A 20,541-nucleotide genomic window follows, 5' to 3' on the forward strand; every position below is an offset into this window, starting at 1 on the left:
GCCTCCGACCTGCTGGACACCGTTCGAGTCACCCCACCATTTTCGGCCCCTCCAACAGTGTTTTGCCGAGCCCTATCCTCTGTGAAGCCTCGCCTGCCGATCATTCTAAGTCACTCTGAGTAGCCCTGCCAACTGCCCCACTACTGGCCACCGAATGCCCAGTCTTTCTAGGGTACGGTTCTAATTCTGGTCCCTTAGCCATGCCCCTTCCCAGCCCCTGTGGAGCCCTGTCCTTGAATCCCCAAACGGTTCAAAGGGAGAATTCCCTCTAGCCATCCGCCTCGCATTCTTTAGACCCCGATGTCTCTCTATTTCCTTGTCTCTGCTCCAGCTGGAGAACCGGGAAACCGACTAGGCTGCAAGGCCGGGAGGCGGGGCGCCAAGGTGACTCGTTAGTTCTTTCATTCACTCCCTATAACCTGTCTCAGGCTCCTCCCTGGGGCAGGGAGGGGCGGGAAGTGACCAGGATGTGCGTAATGGGGCGCGGTGGGGATGGGAGGTGAGGTCCCCAGCGCCCACAATGAAGGGCCTGGCTGACCGCCGCCACAGCGGTGCCTAATTAGAGACCCTGGCCGGGCACCGGAGTTCTGGCTGTGTGCCGGGGACCCCCTCCTCCCAGCCCCGAGGCATAGTGAAGCCTGAGAGCGCGGAGAGACTCCTAGCTCAGGGAATGAGCTCAGGGAAAGAATCACTGGAGAGAGAAAAGTGGGAGCAGGGGAGGGAAGGCTTGAAAATCTATTTCTCAGGACTTAGGGGACATCGCAGCTGGGCCTGTAAAGATGGGGAGCGAACAAGGAAGAGGGCCTCGGAACCTGGCCAGTAACTTTAACCACCACCCCCCCCCCCCCGGCTCTGAAAACGGATGAGAGTGGGGACGTGGGGCGGGGGCATAAGATCGAGCTCTGTGATGGGGTGAGGGAGCACCAGCTGGGGCTGCGATGGGGCTGGGGACCGTTCTTGCAGCATTCATCCGGGGGAAAGAGACCCTCAGGACATCACCAGTGGGGAGGGGGCCAAGAGGTGGCTTTAACCCATCCCCCAAATAAACATCCAAGATAAATCACACGAAGCGTCGATACAAGTACTGTAGCGCACACTCCTTGCAGTCAGGTCGCCACTTCCAAGTTCCCACTCCTCCACTACAGAGCCCTCAAGCCCTAGAATGTCCTGTGAGAGACCATGTGGAACCCTGGGGGCTCTGGGGGCCGTGTTTTCTGAGGCCCAGCTCCCGCCCAGGCAGGAGTGCAAGGAAGCTTTCACGCACGGCGTTCCTGGGCTGCGCGCCCCTCACCTCTAGGCAGGGGGCGCCTTGGCCCGGGAGAGACAACAGGCCCAGGGGCGGATCCCGCTGGGCGCGCTCCTCCTACGCCGGTGTCAGGTTTACGGAACCGAGAGCTCCCCTGCCGGACGCGCGGTGGCCAGACGGCCACAAGGATTCCATTCGCCTGACCCGGCCCAGCTTGACCCTGCCCGGGCGCGCCATGTTCGCGCGTGGGTCCCGGAGGCGCCGCTCCGGGCGCGCGGTGAGCGAGACTCAGGGCAGCGGTGGGGGTCGGGGTAAACTGAGGCCCGGGAGAGGGAGCAGGGGATAGGGATAGCGAGGAGGCGCTCCCAGAGGATCTGGGAATCCCCATCCTCAGGGCTCCCAAACCGGAGGGCCTGGGGCTGCTGGAAGTATGTGGATGAAGGAACGTGGAGATCTGGTGGCCCTTGCTCCCTAATCACCTTTCCGCACACCTTTATCAGCACCCCGGGGACCTGGTGCACTCCCCTCTCGGGTGAATTATGGGAGGGGATTCTGAGAGCCAAAAGGTTGGGTCCTGGAGTCTTAGATTGAGCAGGGGCCTCCTGAGCTTATGAGAAAAGGGACCTCCCCCTGTACCTTGGCGGAAGGTGAACTGAGGAGTGAGGCCCTACACTCCTGGGGTGCCCTAATACTGAGAGTCGAGTGGTTGGGATTTGTGAGGAGAGGGCTTCCAGGCTTCCACTTGAGCCAGGAAGCTTTTGACTTCCTAGATGGGAGGGTCTCTCTCTTCCTTTGGAGGGGCTGTCTGGGTGGGGTCTGCGTTTGGTGGTCCAGAAGAGTGAATAGCCCTAGGATATGAGGGGTAAGGGCCAAGGCTTCTTGGGGTGTGGGTTTCTGAATGGCTCAAGGGCCTCCTGCGATCCTGGAGGAGGGTCTCAGTTCCTTGGGTATGAAAAGGTGAAGCCAGGGTTTCGGGGATGGGTTCTTGTGCTTCTGAAAAGAGGAGCAGGGCTCACATGGGGATCCCAAGTAAGGATGGGGTCTCAGATTCCTACCCTGTGGAACTGGAGTGCTGTTGGCTTCCTGAGTGGAGAAGGGGCCGAGATGAGCCCTGAGAGGAGACACCCAGATTAGGGGCTCTGCTCTGGTGGGGAGAGTACTCTGAGTTCAGGGGGAGGTGTTTTGAGGCCTGGAGGAGTCAGAGGCTGGTGGGAGGTGTCGGGGCTGGGTGAGGGGAGTCCGATGCTGGCCCAGGGAGGGGAATTCCCTGAAAGGGGCGGCATATAGGGAGGTGGCCTCAGCTCCCCCGCCTCTACCTCGGTTGTGTCCCCCTCCCCCGCGCTCTGGGCTCTGTCCCAGCCTGCCCGGCGTTGCCCTGGTGGGACAGGCCCCGGCGTGTGGTTGCCGGCCTCAGAGTGGAGAGGCGGGCGTTGACTTCTCTCTCCCTCCCCGCCCGCGCGCACCTCGCCGGGTCCCGCGTCTGCCCCCTCCCACTACAGCCTCAAGAGGCAGAGGACCCAGACCGCGGCCAGCCCTGCAACTCCTGCAGGGAGCAGTGCCCCGGCTTCCTGCTGCATGGCTGGAGGTAGGTGACCATCGCAGGACCTTGTCTTCGTCAGGGTCCTGCCCTTATGGGAACCTGCCCTTAGGGGAAGCCCCCCCCCCCGACTTAGGCCACGCCCCTAGGCTTGAGCCAGGTCTTAGAGAAAGCTCAAGTCCAGAGCCCCTCCCCTGACTCATTCCCAATTGTCCAGTTCCCAGGAGAGCTCCGCCTACTACACAGCCCCGCCCCAAGAAGTGTGCTCCAAGTTTCTGAGTCCCATCTCTAGGGAGATCCTCCGTCCCAGGCTCTAAGCACCGCCCACTGACCTCCAGCCCCCTTCTGGGGCTCAGAACTCCTCTCCCAGACCAAGGTCCTATCCTCCTAGTGGAGCTCTGTACCCAAAACGTCCCGTAAAATACCACAGACAGAGCCCTACTCACCCAGGCTCAGAGCCTCAGCACAAGCTAGAGCCCGCCCCTAGGGAAAGTTCCCCCACCACGTCCAAAGTCATGAGAGGAAACCCCTAGATTTATAACTCCAATCTCAGACTCAGAGCCCCACCCCTACTCAGGCTCGTTGCCGGGAGAGTGTGACCCAAGTCCCAGTGCTGAAAGTCAGGGGATGGCCTTGAGACCTCCCACAGCCCCACCACCACTTCACATCCTCAGCCCAGGCCCCACAGCCCTGCTCCCAGCTCCCAGCCCTGCCCCCAGCTGGCCGCTCTGCCCCTCACAGCCCCCGCCAACTCCCCACAGTAGTCTGGCTCACAGCCCCACCTCCGCTCAGCACTGCCCCCAGGCCCCTGTCTGGCTCGGAGTCTTTTGCTGGTGATAATCTGAATGTCTCTGGCCCTCAGTTGGACTTCCTTGGGCTGCCAGGGGGTCCAAGTGGGCCATCCCTTAGGAACTGACCCCCCCATCCTGGTCCCCTCAGAAAGATCTGCCGGCACTGCAAATGCCCACGGGAGGAGCACGCCGTGCACGCAGTGCCTGTGGACCTGGAACGCATCATGTGTCGGCTAATCTCAGACTTCCAGCGCCACTCCATCTCTGACGATGACTCCGGCTGTGCCTCGGAGGAGTATGCCTGGGTGCCCCCTGGTCTCAAGCCCGAGCAGGTGACCAAACGCCACCACCCACTCTTGCTCACCAGTGGGCACACACACATGCACACTCAAGTGGGAACCCATTTCCAGGGAAACTCTAGGGTGCGTGGTCAGACTGTGCATGTCCTTCTGACCCCTCTGTGGTCTAGCAGGGAACCCTGATTGATCACTGGGCCAGCTCCTCAGGACCTGTTCACCCCTCTCCTGTCCTCCCCTTACCTCAGGTCTTATCCCAGCACTTCATTCACTACATTTCCATTGATTGATTCATTCAACAAACAGTCACTGAGCACTTACTGCATGTCAGACAATGTTCTAGGCACTGAGAACACAGCAATGAACAAAACACAAAAAAATACATCTGCCCACATGGAGGCTGTATTCCCAAAGGGAGCAAGAGCCAATAAGCAAACCTGTAAATATATGTCAGATGGTGTAAGGGCTATGGAACAAATAGAGCAGGGAAGTGGAAGCGGGGCGGGGGGGGGGGAGAGAGAGAGAGAGAGAGGTTAGAATTGTAAGTAGGGTGCCCAGGTCAACCTCTGTGAGAGTATGATGTTTGAGCTTCTTGAAGGAGGTGAGGATATGAGCCATGCAGATATCTGAGGTTAGAGCAATCCAGGCAAGGGAAACAGCTAATGCAAAGGCCTTGAGGCAGGAGTGTGCTTGGCGTGTATGAGAAACAGCGAGGAGACCAGTGTATCTGGAGCACAGTGAGCAATGGGGCGAGTGGTTGGAGGCGAGGTCAGAGATGGCAGAGGCCATGGACAGAACTTTGACTTCCACTCTGAATGAGGGAGAGGACACAAGAGGCTTGTGAGCAGAGAAGGGATGTGATTTGTCTTAGGACTTAACAGAATCCCTCTGGCTGCTGAGTGTAGAATGGACTGTAAGAGTGAGGATGGAAGCAGAGGGATCAGTGAAGGGGAGGCTACTGCAATGGTCCAAGTGACTGATGATGGCGCTGGCAGTGGAAGTAGTGAGTGGTGGTCAGATTCTAGTTATATTTTGAAAGTAGAGCTGAGAGAATTTGCTTGTGGGTGTGACAGAGGAGTCAAAGATGACCCCAAGGATGGATGGATTGACTGATATGGGGCAGGCCAAGGCAGGAGCAAGTTTGAGGGCTAAGAGCATAAGTTTGGTTTTGGCTATCTGGAGTATGAGATGCCTGTTGGACATCTGAGTGGTCACGTTGTCTGGAACTCAAGTGAGAGGTCACAGGGCTGGAGGTATGCATTTGTGAGGCATTAGCCATGAGATGGTATTTATAGCCATGAGGGTGGATTCGATTGCCAAGGGACTGAAGGTAGACAGAGGCAAGAGGGCCAAGGACTGAGCCTGAGGACCCTCCCACATTTAGGGGTTGGCCAGTTGAGGAGGAACCAAAACAGGGACAGAGAAGGAGCAGCCAATAAGGTAGGAGGAAACAAACCCACGGCTGTGTGGTGTTCTGGAAGCTAAGGGAACAGAGTGTTTCCAGGAAGAGGGAGTGATCAGCTGTGTCCAGTGCTACTGATGGGTCAAGTTGGATGAAGACTGAGACCTGAACAATGAGTTCAGCGATGTGGATATCATCAATGACTATGACAGGAATAGCTTTGGAGGAGAGGCAGGGACAGAGGGGGGTGGGGAAGCCTGACTGGGCTGGGGTCTAGAGAGAATGGGAGGAGAGGAAGTGGAGACAGCCAATGCACACAACTCCTTCAAGTAACTTTGCTATAAAGGGGAAAGAAAAGTGGAGCAGCAGATGAAGGGAAAAGTGGGGTCAAGACATGAGGGAACTCTCAGTATGCTTAGGAAGTGGCAGAAATGATCTGGCCTGTAGGGAGGAGGGGGTCAATAGAAGTTCCCTCATGATGACTTTAATTTTCTCAGAAAAGTAGGGACCCACCATCCCACTGCATCACCCCTAGTCTCAATTGTTTTCTCCCATCCCCCATGTCCTCCCAGGTATACCAGTTTTTCAGCTGCCTTCCAGAGGACAAGGTCCCCTACGTCAACAGTCCCGGGGAGAAATACAGGATCAAACAGCTGCTGCACCAGCTGCCCCCACATGACAGTGAGGTGAGGAGACAGAAGACAGGAAGGGCATGCCAGGTAGGGGACACAGCCTGGACAAATGCTAGGCAGCTGGAAAGAAGTGGGCAGGGTCAGAGGAGGAAAGGTGAGCTGATCTGAGGTGACAGGTCTGGACAGGCAAAACCACAGCTGTGCCTTGGGAGAAGAGGTAAGGGGTGGGTATTTCAGGCAGGAAGCACCATCTATATAAAGGCCTAGAAGTAAATTTTTTGAGCGTGGATGAAATTTGGAAGAAGGCTGGGGGCAGGCATCAGGGGAGGAGCCTGGAAGATCCCCACTACTCCAGGCACAGTACTGCACAGCACTGGAAGAGGAAGAGAAGAAAGAGCTCAGAGTCTTCAGCCAGCAGCGGAAGTGGGAGAATCTGGGGCGTGGCACCGTGCGCATCTTCCCCGTGACCATCACTGGGGCCATCTGTGAGGAGGTGAGCCATGGAGGGCCTCAGTGAGTAATGGTGCCTTTGCTCCAAGCCCTGGGGTACAGGGCCCATCTGCCAGGCTCTGGAGAGTTTTCTCCCCTCCATGCAGTCAGTGTACATGGGGCGTGGGCTACCTCTTTGGTCCTCTTATGATTGAGACTTGTCTTTAAGAACCAACCCATGGTGGCAGGGCCTGTCTCTAGAGCTGGGTGATGGGTGGGATTTGTCTCTAAGCGCCCCCTGGTGGGTGGAGCCTAACCTTAGATCTTACTGTTAGGTGAGGTCTGTTGCTAAGATCCCCCAACTGGGCCTGGCCTGTCTCTATGGTTTCCCCAACCCCCTGAAGGGGAGACTTGCCTTTAAGGCCACCCACGAGAAATAGAGCCTGTCTCTGTGGTCTCCCCCAGGAGCAGCGTCCAGGGCCTATCTCAAAGTTACCCCCTGAATGGGGCCGGTCACAAAGGCCACGGGGAAGGCCCACGTGTGACACGCCTTGGCTGACCCCCATCCATCCTACCATCTTGATGATGGTGACGGCGTCCACCTGTCATTTGGCAGTGCGGGAAGCAGATTGGAGGTGGGGACATCGCCGTGTTTGCCAGCCGTGCAGGCCTGGGTGCCTGCTGGCACCCACAGTGCTTTGTGTGCTCCACGTGCCGGGAGCTGCTGGTGGACCTCATCTACTTCTACCATGCTGGCAAGGTCTACTGTGGTCGCCACCATGCTGAACGCCTGCGCCCGCGCTGCCAAGCCTGTGACGAGGTTCGTGTCTCTCTGCCCAGGGGTGTGAACGGAGGGGTGGGCAGGGGCAGGCCCTTCTGATGGCCATGGATGGCCTTTGCCCCCCAGATCATCTTCTCCCCTGAGTGCACAGAGGCCGAGGGCCGGCACTGGCACATGGGTCACTTCTGCTGCTTTGAGTGTGAAGCATCACTGGGAGGGCAGCGCTATGTCATGCATCAGAGCCGCCCCCACTGCTGCGCCTGCTACGAGGCCCGCCACGCGGAGTATTGTGATGGCTGTGGGGAGCACATTGGTGGGTGAACATGGGACTGGATGGGGGATGGATGGACAGCTGGGTCACAGCCCCACCCCCAGGATTCCTCCTGGGGGCATCTTTCAGGCCCCATCTTCCGTTATACACCATACTTTAAGTCTAGCTCCAGCACTGTAGCCCTATACCCTTCCCTGCAATTCCATTACCAATGTCCCCCATCACGCCATACTTTCTAAACCCGACCTATACTAGGCACCACTACACATCTAGGTCCACCTCCAGAGTGCCCTCTAATTCCTAGCCCTGCCCCCCACCAGAGCTACCCTCCTACCCTCTCAGCCTGGCCCCTACTCCAAGCTATGCCCTATTCTCTAAGACTCTCCTCCATCAGCCTAGGTAAACCCTACCTTCTAAGCCAGACCCTACTCTCTAAGACCCACTCCCTTCCCACCAAGGCCATGCCCTACCTTCTATGTCCTGCCGCCACCACCCAGGCCTCTTCTTCAGGTCCACCTTCACTCTCCTTCCACCTGAAGCCACTTCTTAATGTCTAAGCCTGACCCACATCTTGGAGCCCAATGTCTACCCCCACCCTGGGAAAGAAAGGGAGGCAGAGGAGACATTTATCAGCCAGTTTCCAGGAGAGAAGGATGAGGAAGGGCCCTATTCTGGAGAGGTGGGGGGAGAGGGCATCTCCGGGTACCCTGCCTCAGATTCCCTGCCTCTTCCCAAGAAGGGCCCCTATTCAGGAGGGTTGGGAATATGCCTGGGGCCTCTGCCTCAGTTTTCCCCCTCGTGTCCATCCCCGCAGGCCTGGACCAGGGCCAGATGGCTTATGAGGGCCAGCACTGGCACGCCTCAGACCGCTGCTTCTGTTGTAGTCGCTGTGGGCGAGCGCTCTTGGGCCGCCCCTTCCTGCCACGCCGTGGCCTCATCTTCTGCTCGCGAGCCTGCAGCCTGGGGTCCGAGCTCACGGCTCCGGGGCCCGGCCGCCGCAGCTGGAGCGCAGGCACGGTCTCCACACCTCTCACAGCCTCTACAGCCTCTTTCTCTGCTGTGGAGGGGGCGTCTGAGACCTCCACCAAAGGCACCAGCACCGAGCCAGCGCCTGGTGAGCCAACCTTCCAGCCACACCCAGCCACACCCAGCCACTCCGGTGCCCCCGCCTCAACCCTGTCCCCGCCCCTTGATTCGCCCTTCACCTGTGGCATCCCTGTGCCATCCCTGTGCCCTTCAATTGTGGCATCCCTGGCCCTGCCCCCATCACAGCCCTGGCTCCGTCCCCAAACCATTCCAGGCCTAGTCTCCATCCCCAACGACACCCCAACGTGAACCCTGGTTCCACCCCACTTCTGTACAGGGCCCTTCCCCTACCTCAACTTGTCCCAGCTTGAGCCCAAGTTCCTCCTATCCTCCATACCCTCTACCCCTCACCCTCCGCCCCCAGGCCCCGCCCCCATCCTATCCCAGACCCTGTCTGCTCCAGCCTATGCCACCCCGCTTTCACCAGAAGCCACGCCCCCACCCCGGCCACACCCCATACACCAATCCATCTGGTCCTGTTCCTCCTGCTTTCAACCTTCCCTCCACCCAGAACCTGCCCCAGGCCTCACATTTCCCGGACTTCCCACCTCGCTGCGCCGCCCCATGCCTGCCTCCACTTTTCCAGTCCTGATGGGGGAGAGAGAAGGCCCTTTCCAAAGGCCTCCCCTGGGCTGGGGTAGGGGTGGGGCGAGAGATACAGGGAGTCGCTCCATCTCTGTCTTTCCAGCTGCAGGCCCCGAGGAGCCTGCCCGCTTTCTGAGAGGGGCCCCTCACCGCCACTCCATGCCCGAGCTGGGGCTCCGCAGTGTCCCCGAACCACCCTCAGGGCCTCCCGGCCAGCCGGACCCGCGCCCAGAAGATGGTGCCTTTGGTCGCCAGAGCACCCCACGCGTCAGCTTCCGCGACCCTTTGGTGTCTGAGGGAGGCCCGCGGCGGTCCCTGAGTGTGCCCCCAGCCCAGCGCCGCAGGCCACGCAGCCCCCCGCCCAGGGGCCCCACACATCGCCGCCACCATCACCACCACCACCATCACCGCCGCCGCTCTGGCAGACGTCGCCACCATCAATGTGACCTGGGATCAGGGTCGGACTCGGGATCTTGCTCCAGCTCGCCTTCCAGTCCCAGTTCCGAATCCTCAGAGGACGACGGCTTCTTCCTAGGGGAACGCATCCCACTGCCCCCGCACCTGTGCAGGCCAATGCCTGCTCAGGACACTGCAACTGAGACCCTCAATTCCCCATCTCCACAGCTCCCCGGGAACTCTCGCCCAGGGATGCCTCGCCAGGCCAGAGACAAGAACTGCATCGTGGCTTGAAGGAGTGACAGTTCTGGAGGGCTGCATTCTCAAGTCAGTGTAGATGATGACCCAGCCCCGCAACTTAAGTCATAAATCCCCTGCCTTCCTCCCTCCTTCGTCTGTTTGTATTCCTGAAGTAATTTAATATTTGCTTTAAAACAGGCCTGGCTTCTTTACCTCCTTGCTCCAGCTGCTCCAGCTCCCCCCAGTTTTTCCCCTCCTGATGCTTGAGATTTAGCTAAATTTGATCAAAGGATTAATTTATTCACTATCATATGTTCTAATAATCTGCTTATTATTTATTTATTCCTCCACAGAACCCCTCTCCTCCCACACACACATGCACACTGAGAAGGTTATTAGGAGTGGGTTACAACCTGGGGCCTGGAGTCTGAAATCTGAGGCACCCTCTTCCGTCATTTTGCGGCTTAGGTGGGGGCACTGTCCAGGCAGGACTGGTGTCTCCGTTTGGATACTGCAGAAGGAAGGGGAACCTAGGCACACCCATAAAGGTGGCCATACCCAGAGGAGTTGATTGGCAGCCTGGAAGACAAATTCTCGCGATAAAGGCACTTTTACCTCAGTAGGGGGCTGGGAGTTGACTGGGAGTGTTGTAGTAGGGGCGGGGAGGAGTTATTTCGATGGAGGTGTTATTTGCAGGTTGCTGAGAGAAATGAAGGGAGTTCACCTACACCGGGCCATCTGCAGGGTCTGCAAGAGGAAAAGAGAGAACACATTGGCTGGATCCATATGTCCATTTTGCAGATAAGAATACTGAAGCTTGGGCTTCCCTGGTGGCGCAGTGGTTGAGAGTCCGCCTGCCGATGCAGGGGACGTGGGTTTGTGCCCCAGTCTGGGAGGATCCCACATGCCGCGGAGCGGCTGGGCCCGTGAGCCATGGCCGCTGGGCCTGCGCGTCTGGAGCCTGTGCTCCGCAACGGGAGAGGCCACAGCAGTGGGAGGCCCGCGTACAGAAAAAAAAAAAAAAAAAAAAAAGAATACTGAAGTTTATGGTACTTATTGGCACTAAAGCCTTAAGTATCAATAAGAGACAGAGTTGGCATTCATGCCCCTTGGGAGACCCATTTTCTTTTCACCCCCTTAGCAACACCCCCCCCAACACACCCACACACTTACCAGTAGGGGCTGCTGTATGTCTTTGCTGCCGCAAGGGGAAGGTAATGTAGGCATCATAGCCAAAGAGGCATGCAGCGATTAGGCCCAGCACCTGGGGATGGGAATGGGAGTGAGGTGGGAGTGGATTAGGCTGGTCAGCCTACTCGGCCTCCTACCTCCTTGTATCCACCACCTCCAGTGACTACCCTATGATGGTAGCTAAAGCCCCAGGTTGGCAAGCCAGAGAGCCCCAGGGAAAGGCCAGAGACTGGACTCTAACCCACCCTCCCTCTTCCTAGTACCTTTCAACACAGTGCAGCCACACAGTGGCCCCACCTATAGGGGACGCCATTCATACTGTACATTGAGACAAAGCTCTAGCAGATGGTATAGTCTAGTGTATCGACAAAGGGGCCACCTCTCTGTGCTTCCCACAAAAGTCCCTGTGTCGGACAAGGGATGGCCCTTTACAGCAAATGATTTAGGGAGTAAAACCAGGGCCTGGGTCAGACTTTCCTACAGGCCCTGAGGACAAGTGTGACCTACTGTGGGTGACACACTTTCTGGCAGAAGCAGAGGCAGAAATGACCCCAGGATCCTCAAACCCCTCTCTCTGTGCTTTGGAGCTGACTCCACAGCCTTTACCCCTGCAACGATTTTGGAGTGGTTTCCTCTCTCAACAAGCACAACAATGGAGGTGATCAGGTAGAGGATGACCGCTACAAGGGTTCGGAAGAAATCCTGTGAGGTGTAGGGAGAAGAGGGAAGTCAGTGTCCAGAATTCCCCCCACAATCCCAACTTCCCGAGCCCCTCCCTAGCCTTGCCATTGTGGCCCCTTTCTCACACTCCAAGGCCAGTTGATGATCTGTATCTTGGTGTGCAGGTCACACATGTAGACGACAAAGAAGATAGCAGCAAAGACCATCTCTATCACTGACAAGAAGGAGTATCCTGATGTCGAGGCACCGAAGCAGATCAGAATCACCAGGCACAATATCTGGAAGGATATGTAAAAGGGGGCCTCGATCAACTCCCAGGGCCGAGGGGACTGGTTTAAATTGGGGGTCTCAAACTCAGATGCATACCAGGACTGGGAAAATGACAAATAATAATAGCTAAACATTTACTGTGTGCACACTGTGTTGCAAATGTTGTTCTAAGAGCGGTACAAGTATTAATTCACTCAATCGTCACATCACCCTAATGAGCCGGGTACTATCATTAGTATCTTTATTTTATAGATGAGAAAAGTGAGGCACAGAGACATGAAGTGACTTATCCAGGATCACCCAGCTAGTAAGGAGTAGATTTAGGTGCCTCAGTTTCCCCTCTTTTCCCTTCTAGGATGGCCTGCCGGGAGTGGTGCCTCCAGGTGTTTTTTTGTGAGCACTCGCGGCGCCAGCTTCAGGGCTTTGACAGGGCGGGACATGCGGTTCTCCCAGCAACCTCTTTGGGAAACGGTGAGAGCGATACCAGAGGGGCAGGGCTCCATTAAAGGCGCCGCACCCCTTTTACAAGTGACTCAAAGGAGGCGCCCACTTTGAGAGGGACGGGAAACCGAGGCTCCCAAATAGCTGAGGACCTCCCACCCCACCACAGAGAGGCGAGGAAGAGCTGGGGGAGGGCTGGTCACCCTACCCCGCGGGACTAGTGCGCGGGGGCCCCACCCCAACAGGTCCCGCCCCTGGGCGCTCTGCCAACCCTTCCGCCAGTGCTCAGGCCGCGCCACGCCCTGCCACGGGATGCACCCCAACACCCAGCCCCTGGGGACCCCTTCGATGAGTCCACCGATAAGTCTATGGGGTCTCTCTCCATGGGGGCCCCCATATGCCCCTATGGGCCTCTTGCCTGACCCCGTGAGCCAGCAGCTCCCGACCACCTTCTCCAAACTTCACTGACTCGTCCTGCGTGCGCCCCTGGTTTCGGGCCTGCGCCACCAACCCACGCACCCCTCGCTCCACTGCCAAGAGGCCCGGGCCACGCGCCTGTCTCCCCCGGAGCTGCCCCGCTCCGCGTAGTCGAGCCACCCCACCCCGCCTTTGCCCACCCGCCAGTTCCGGGACGCTCACAATCTCAGCAAACAGGAGAATTCCCTTTCGGGTGCGTGAGAAGTTGGTGCAGGCGGCCCAGCAACCGGGGGCCGAGAGGCGCTCGGAATCCGCCATGGCGTGGACCGGAGTCCCGAGAGGCGCGGAGGATCTGCTCGCTTGCTCGTGGGTTCGAGGACGGTGCACACCCAGCCGTCTTGCCCGCCGTCTGGCCGGGAAGGGGGCCCCGGGGAGAAGGAGGGAGTGAATCACCGCGCGGAGCAGAAGCGGGCGGGGCCGGAGCGGGCCGGGCCAGGTGGCCGCCGCCCCGGAAGCCCCCTTGCCCCTCCCGCCAAGGATTCTCCCCGCCCGGCGCACAGCCCCCAGGGCGTCCCATCTACAGGGGCGCCAGCCTCTGAGGCTTGGCAGTTCTGTGAACCATGTGTTGCAGTGGAGAGACCCTTCACGCTTTTAGCAGCCTAGGGCCGCCCCAACTCAGAACCATGGGGATTTGGCTTTGGAAGGGAATGCCTCAGTTTCCTTAGCTGTAAAAACGGCCGAGGCCAGGATTAAACTCAGGTATGTTTCCAGAATTCGGAATATCTTGGATTTTAGAAAGTTTTCTCAATACATATAAGGTATATTATTTAACACTCTCGGCGGGGTCTGAGACTGCCCCGTTAAAAAAACAAACAAACAAACAAAAACACGTTAATATTTCCTCAAGGAATGGTGTGGACGTTCACAGTAAGTGGGATAGGCCAGGACCAAAAATTTTTCCTGGTTAAGTCAGGTCAAGTTTTGTAACCAAATTGTGCCCAACCTGTGGGAAAACTGTTGGTTTCCAAAGCTTTTTGGATTTCGGAATTGTGGATAAAATATCGTGGACCGTGGAATAAACCTCTTAGCAGTGATGGAATGAGATGTCGCCAGTGCACAGGCTGAGAGAAAACAAAGGCTGTTGAGCATCAAACTGCTTGGTAAATGAAGGGTGGACGTTATTTTTTTTTTATTTTTTATTTTTTTGTGGTATGCAGGCCTCTCACTGTTGTTGTGGCCTCTCCCGTTGCAGAGCACAGGCTCCGGATGCGCAGGTCCAGCGTCCATGGCCCACGGGCCCAGCTGCTCCGCGGCATGTGGGATCCTCCCGGAAGGGGGCACGAATCCATGTCCCCTGCATCGGCAGGTGGACTCTCAACCACTGCGCCACCAGGGAAGCCCCGGACGTTATTAATAGTGTCAGAGCTCAGGGTCTGTTTCTCTGTTCTGCAATTCTAGGGAGGTCCTGGCCCCAAGTGTTGGGCTTCCATTTCCTGGTTCTAAGTAGAGGGGCTGTCAGCCCAGTCTTAGATGAAGAATGGGGAAGGAGCACAGCTTTATTTATTGCCGTGAGCTTGGCAAGATGAGAGGAAGGCTGTTGGGTGCCAGACTGGGTGAAAAGGCTGATGACATTTGAAGAGTGTTATCCTGAGCGAGTCATTTCTCCTGACTCAGCCTCAATTTCTGCGTCTGAGACATGCACCTGGTCACGGAATCAGGATCTCCCCCAAGATGTGCTGAGGGGCACACTCTCTCCAGAGTGAGTGTTGGTTTCATTCTCATCTCATCTGAGGAGAGGAGAGCCATGGCTGGAAGGCCAGGATGGTTCAACCCAAGGGCCTGCCTGCTTCCCCCCCACCCCTGAACCTAGGGTCCCACAAAATAAGTAAGGGGCTCCCCTCTTTCAGCCCAGGTTGCTGAAAGAGGGATTGGATAGTGGAAGGCATGAAGCATACCTTTCCCAAGGCTGAGTGTTTGCTTTCCAACTCTGTGAGGCCATGCCAGAGTTTCTAGAACAGAACAAACTCTGCTCTGTATCAGGGCCTTTGAACTTGCTGTTCTCACTGCTGTCAATGCCCTTCCCCCAGTTCTACAAATATCTAGCTTCTGGTCACTCAGGTCCCAGATCAAATATTATGTCTTCAAAGAGGCCAGCAGCCCACCATCATTACCTCCCCCACCATAACCTTTTGCTATCTTCCTAACTCTCACTTCTCTCTGAAATTATCTTTTATTTATTCATTTTCTTGTGTCTTTTCTGACATCTGTCTACACCCCCCCAACTACCTCAGCTACACAAGGTTAGAAATCCTTATATTTCATTCCTTCAGCATCTCACCAGTGTCTATCACAGTGCAAGGTAAACAGTTGGGGCTTAATTAATACTTGTCAAATGCAGGTGAGATTAAGAGGACAGGCTTGCGAATCGGGCAATATTAAATATTGCCTCCATCCCCAACTTCCTCAAGCTATTTATACTCACCGGGCCTCATTTCTCTCCTCTGTGAAATGGTCACATCGGGATTGTTGAGTCGATGTGTAACTAGATGGAAATAGATAGTGCCAGTAAAGCCGGTAGCCAGGATAAGACCAAGTAAATGGTGGCTGGCAGTACTATCGATATTATTAGTCTCCTGGGTGTGACTGTTTTTATAGGACTGGGGCTCTGGAGCCCTTTCCTGACTTCCCTAGAGCCACACTTCTACCAGGCTCTGAGTTAGGGTCAACTAGAAGCCCCAGTGCACTCCCCCACAATGCCTACAGCGCTAATCATTCAAGGGTTCACCTCTTCACCTCTTTATACCCCAACTCCCAGCCTAGCTTTACAGTCGTCTCTCCTCCCCAGTGCCACCTTGGACACTCACACTCGGGCCCTTTCCCTCCCTCACCTCTCCAGCCCCTCCCCGTAGGGAGTAAAGTTGCCCATTCCCCCCAGATCACAGCTTCCTTCGTTGGGGGGATGGGACGAAGCGTTCAGGATGTGGTGACAGCGGAGGTGACTGGACATTTCTGGCCTCGGTCAGCGCCCGCACTGGGGCTACACCGGAATCCGGCTGGCCATATAAGCCCTGGCTTTGGGGCTCTGTTCCCGGGACGGAGGAAACTCGGGCCTCTCCCAGGACCGGGAACGCCCAGCGTGTAGCGTGTGCACACAAGCACAGCTGCAGTTCGTCACCATCTATGGAAGAGGGGGGCGCGGCCCAGGGTTCTAAAAGCCTTTTTTAGCGCGGTCCGCTGACTCACACCTTCCTGGCTCCGCCCCGAAGGGGGCTACGGGGCCCCAGCCATCGCCGTGAGGGTGGCAGTCTACAGCCAGCCAAAGCTGGCAGACCAGGCTGGAAGTGAGAGACCGCAGGTTCTTGGCGAAGGAAGCCGCCCCGGTTCTAGCCTTGCTATCCAGCCCAGCTGAGGGTCTGGACGGTTCCTGGCCGGGGTTGTGGGTACACTGGTGCACTCCCCGCCACAACAGGCCCACCGCTCCATTCCCCACGCCACGCGCAATAATTAACTTTGAGCCCTGCACACGTCCAAAAAAGTGAAATGAATGGGGAGAGAAGCAGGAGTTGGCGAAGGGGAACGGCGTGGGGCTATGCCGGCAGAAGCGAAGACCTCTCTAGAGGCATGAAAGAAACAGCAGGAAGTAAGCTCTCCAGTGGTTGCTAGAAGAGGCCCTCCTCGCAACCAGGTCGACCCACCCGCTGCTTTACGGGTTGGTCTCTGGCGCCCCACCCGGCCTAGAGCACCTGGCACGTTAAGACTGGATTGAACCATTTTATTACCTCCCCCGCCCGAAGCAAGAAGCGCAGGGCTGGCCAGCCCGGGAGGGCCGTACCACTGACGCCTCGAGGGGAGCGAGGGCTGGTCGACTGCGAAGCAGGAGGGGGGAGAAGACGAAGGAAGCTCTCCCCAAGATGCTAGTGAGCGGCGGGCGGAGCACGCCAGATCCAGGTTGGGCAGTACCAAGTGACCCATCTGCTACAGGCTCAGTGCCTCCGCCTTCCGGCTGCCATCTCCAGGGCTAACTGCGCGCCCCCCGGGACCCCTAGGGCTCGCGAGAGCCGTTCCTCGCTCGGCACCAGCCAGGGTCCAGGGGAATCCGGGATGTGGTCGTTGGGGTCCTCTGTGCGGCCCTCAGGAGGAGGAACCGCGGGGTCGTCCGCCACTCCTGGGCTAGACTCCGGGCTGCCCCGGGTTTGGGGCGTCGTACGGGGTCGAGGGTGCTGAAGTGCACAAGTGCTGGAGCTGCGAGACCTCGTCACCTCTGGTCCCCCAGGATCTGCACTGCGATCTGGGGATGGCAAGACTGCAGATTAGATTGGGCGATAGGGTGGGGAACGGAGATGGGGCCCCTTGGCTGAGGGTGGCCGGCAGACTCGAAGGGCTGCGGGAGACAGAGACCCCAGTACTTAGAGAAACCTCCCTCAATGAATGGACACGCCCTTCAGGAACCGGACCCACTCCTCAAGACCTGACACCTCCTTTCCCGAGTCCCCTCCCTCCCTGGATGCAGAACACTCCCCTCAGGAATCAATTCCCACAACTCCCAAAGGAAGTCAAACCCCCCCATACAGGATCCCAGACTCTCTCCCTTGCTCATCCCACCTTCCTCAACTCCCAACCCTTTCCCTAATGGATCCCTCGTCTTCTGGGACCAGACCCCCTACCCTCTGGATCCCCATCCCATCCCCTCTCCACTGAGACCCACTCTGCTTTCCCATCTGAGGACCACGACCCTTCTTTCTGAACAACCACTTTTGCCCCAACCCCCTCTTTTCTCTTCCCTCCCAGTACCTCAAAAGCCTCCCCTCTGAAATCCACCCTTATTCCTATCCTGGGACCCCGGTCTTCCCATCCCCACTTTTGAAAATATCATGACCCTCACAAGCACCAAGCCCTGATCCTCCCCAGTGAGACCACCAAACCCTTCTCACCCAGGTCCCCAGCCTCTCCACTCTGTGACCCTCTTCCTCTCCCAGATCCCTGACCCCAATCCTCTGAGAAACCCACCATCTTCTTTCCAGGGCCCTCCCACCCCCTCAGGCTTGCCGGGGTGGGTCTCAGGAGGAGGCCTGCTTAGCACAAGGCAGAGCCGGGGACCGCCTGCGCGAATCCGATCCATGACCTCGGCATGGGTGAGGCCCTGAGTTGACTCTCCATTGATGTGGAGCACGAGGTCGCCAGGCTGCAAGAGTGCAAGGCAAGGGGTGTTGTAGAAAGGTCAAAATGGAGAGCACATCGACAACAGGATAGGACAGGGCTGGCACCGTCGAATGGAGGGTGCCTTATGCTTCACCTGCAAGCGACCGCAGCGCTGTGCCGGCCCGTCCTTCAGCAGCCCGCGCACTGCCAGCGGAGCGTCCCCGCCTGCATCTCGGCCTCCACTTAATGTGAAGCCAAAGCCCACGGAACTGCGAACGAGTTCCACACAGAACTGATCAGAGGCCTGGGGCGGCTTCGAAGCACGACGTGCCTTACCCTCGGTCACTTGGGGTGGCGTGGTACGTGTAACCAAGGTCTCTGACCGACGATGCTGGAGTAAGGACACAAGTATACATACACTGCCGGTCTCGAGGCAGGTGGCCTCGAAGGAGGACAAGGTGGTACCTGGGGCCGGTGTTCCACGAAAGCGGCATGAGGAAGGCGACTGTCTGTGACCTCTATGTCCGCAGAATCCAGCACGCTAATGGCTGGGGGATGAAAAAGGCAGACGAAAGGGTACTATAAAGAAACTATCTAGGACCAGCCTAATGAGTTAATATTTCTAGCCTCATCTCATTCCCTTGCCTCTGGGATGCAGAGACAGACATGCTCATCCATTTAACTAGGCTCCGCCCACAAAATAAATATCCTGATCCCGCCTTCTTAGCTAATAACCCTGGGACCAGCTCTTTGAATAATCCTAAAGATCTTCCTACCTCCCTCTAATAACACGCAGATCCCGCCCCTCATATTAAACCCTTAGGCTCACCCTGCAGAGTGCTACTCCAGGAATCCGCTGCTGAAGATTCCAGGCCCCGCCCTCCAATCAGCCTATAAACTTCAACCTTTTCCTGACCTTTCGAGCCGCTACCCCAGTGCGCTTATAGACTCCACCTCCATGACTAACATTCCAGGCCCGCCCCTTAGCCAAATGCCCGCCCCCAACCCTCTCCAGGCCCCGCCTCCTCAGAAATGCCACTCGAAACCCCGCTGACAAAACTAAAGATCAAGCTCCGCACCCACAACTAACCTTGCAACGTTCACCTACTGCAGTAACCCTCTCTGTGTCACCTCCTAGAGGAATAGTCTAGGCTAACCCCAGCACCCTCGAATCACCGCCGAGGCCCGTCCTCCCAACTCACACCCACTGGCCCCACCCAGGGGAGTAACTAACACTCCTGGGCCCGCCCCCCACAGAACCCCGCTCCACTCCGACCGCGCCCCCTGGAGGCCCCGCCCCCATCACGCACCCTCCTTGGGGCGCAGGCGCAATGTGGCGCCGGCCCGGCGTACCAGCGCCGCCACGTCGGCCGCAGCTCGGGCCGCCAGGGGGCGTGCGTCCAGCCGCGCCAGGAACTGCCGGGCTCTGGGGCCCGCGGGCGGGGGAAGGCCACGGCCTGCGCGAGTGAAAAAAACAGATCAGGGCCCACCCTGAGTCTCAGCGACCCCCTACACACCCCCCACGACCGAAGACCTAGAATGCCCCTCAAGATCCCGAGACCACTCCCTCGATAGTTCTGAAAGTCACCGACTGCCCCTCTCATCTCCCGCGACCCCCGACCATCACGGGTATGCCCGTGGACCCCCAACTGCACCCACGATATCCCTGGACAGCTATTTAACCCCAATATTCCTGGACACCTCCGAACACCCTGTGAATAACTCTGGAGGTCTCTCACTGCCCCCCTATAACTCCAGATTCCAGACTCTTTCCCCGAACATCGAGAAGGATCCCGATTCCCCCACATGTCCCAACAGAACACGGTCTGCCCCCTGTGGCCCAGGCACCCCCGATTCCCCTCCAGTCATCCTAGGCAGCCCTGCCGGCCCACATATCCCCAGAGCCCCCAGCCTAACCCCCCACAATTCACCAAAGACCCCGAGTGCCCAGGTGTCCCCAGTGACCCCGGGCAGAGCCCCTCCGGCACACCTCCCCGGAGACTCCGGAGAGACCCCCGGGTCTGGTGCGCCGCCCCGCAGCGCGGGTGTGTGTAGGGCGCCTCGAGCCCAGCCCGGGTCGCTGGGCCCCAGCCCTCCACCGCCGCCGCCCACAGCCGCTAGGGCGCCAGGGCTGCTTTGTTTACCACCTGTCAGAAGGAAAAGGTGAGGAGCAGACAGGCGGGGCGAGGGCTGGCAAGGACGCGCCAACTACCCTCCCACCCCGCGCCCCGTACCTCCTCTGCTCCCCTTAGGGTCCGTGGCGCCCCCCGCGCGCGGCTCCATGACCCGTACTTGGCCTGGTGGACGCACTGCCGCCAGCGACGCGTTTGGAGCGCCCTGGAGCGCTCACCTGGCGGCCCGCCCGGGCTTGGACGCGGCTGAGGCCGGCCGGTCCCGTGCTTGGCGCCCCAACCAGCGCGGTGACCTACCTGGCGGCCGCCAAGGAGGCCTGGCCCTGGGAGCCAGCGCGAGCTCTTGGCTTCGCTCTGCCTCAGGCGCTGACTCTCTTTCCCAGCATCATGGGAAAACTCTTTCCGCCCTGGGGATGGTGTTATTCCACCTGTGAGAGGGGGAAGTCGAGGCCCAGAGAAGTTAAGGGCCCCACCTGAGCTCTGACGACTAAAAACGGGGTGCAGAACCGGAACCCAAGTTTACCAGGGTATTCTGCAGCCTCCACCAGAGCTCTGCACATCGTAGGCACTCAGTAAAT

The 20,541-nt window shown here is 58.0% G+C and overlaps 3 protein-coding genes across 6 annotated transcripts; 1 reads left to right on the forward strand and 2 right to left on the reverse strand.

The window, feature by feature from the left end:
* Nucleotides 1-1,416: 1,416 nt before the first annotated feature.
* PRICKLE3 (prickle planar cell polarity protein 3) lies at nucleotides 1,417-10,563 on the forward strand. Of its 3 annotated transcripts, none has more exons than XM_060086986.1 (9): nucleotides 1,417-1,523; nucleotides 2,746-2,831; nucleotides 3,723-3,906; nucleotides 5,845-5,958; nucleotides 6,260-6,397; nucleotides 6,950-7,153; nucleotides 7,241-7,427; nucleotides 8,200-8,499; nucleotides 9,160-10,523. In XM_060086986.1, exons 1-9 carry the CDS (start codon nucleotides 1,482-1,484, stop codon nucleotides 9,744-9,746), a joined length of 1,842 nt encoding a protein of 613 aa, XP_059942969.1. In that variant the 5' UTR covers nucleotides 1,417-1,481; the 3' UTR covers nucleotides 9,747-10,523. The 3 variants fall into 3 exon arrangements, with proteins under 3 accessions (XP_059942969.1, XP_059942971.1, XP_059942970.1); XM_060086988.1 differs by having other exon boundaries at nucleotides 8,270-8,499; nucleotides 9,160-9,285; XM_060086987.1 differs by lacking the exon at nucleotides 6,260-6,397 and having other exon boundaries at nucleotides 9,160-10,563.
* Nucleotides 10,005-13,136, reverse strand: PLP2 (proteolipid protein 2). Its single transcript, XM_060086989.1, has 5 exons — nucleotides 12,915-13,136; nucleotides 11,690-11,842; nucleotides 11,490-11,585; nucleotides 10,866-10,956; nucleotides 10,005-10,439 (listed from the first exon to the last, which is right to left on the reverse strand). Exons 1-5 carry the CDS (start codon nucleotides 13,008-13,010, stop codon nucleotides 10,417-10,419), a joined length of 459 nt encoding a protein of 152 aa, XP_059942972.1. The 5' UTR covers nucleotides 13,011-13,136; the 3' UTR covers nucleotides 10,005-10,416.
* A 3,285-nt stretch (nucleotides 13,137-16,421) lies between these two features.
* On the reverse strand, nucleotides 16,422-20,114 carry MAGIX (MAGI family member, X-linked). 2 transcript variants are annotated; one of them, XM_060087090.1, is made up of 5 exons: nucleotides 20,066-20,114; nucleotides 19,142-19,288; nucleotides 18,297-18,379; nucleotides 17,700-17,874; nucleotides 16,422-16,980 (listed from the first exon to the last, which is right to left on the reverse strand). In XM_060087090.1, the coding sequence occupies exons 1-5, from the start codon at nucleotides 20,112-20,114 to the stop codon at nucleotides 16,676-16,678; spliced, it is 759 nt and encodes a 252-aa protein (XP_059943073.1). In that variant the 3' UTR covers nucleotides 16,422-16,675. The 2 variants fall into 2 exon arrangements, with proteins under 2 accessions (XP_059943073.1, XP_059943074.1); XM_060087091.1 differs by having other exon boundaries at nucleotides 16,422-16,995.
* Between the last annotated feature and the right edge of the window lie 427 nt (nucleotides 20,115-20,541).

The sequence above is a fragment of the Mesoplodon densirostris genome, chromosome X, assembly GCF_025265405.1.
Source record: "Mesoplodon densirostris isolate mMesDen1 chromosome X, mMesDen1 primary haplotype, whole genome shotgun sequence".
NCBI lineage: Eukaryota > Metazoa > Chordata > Mammalia > Artiodactyla > Ziphiidae > Mesoplodon > Mesoplodon densirostris.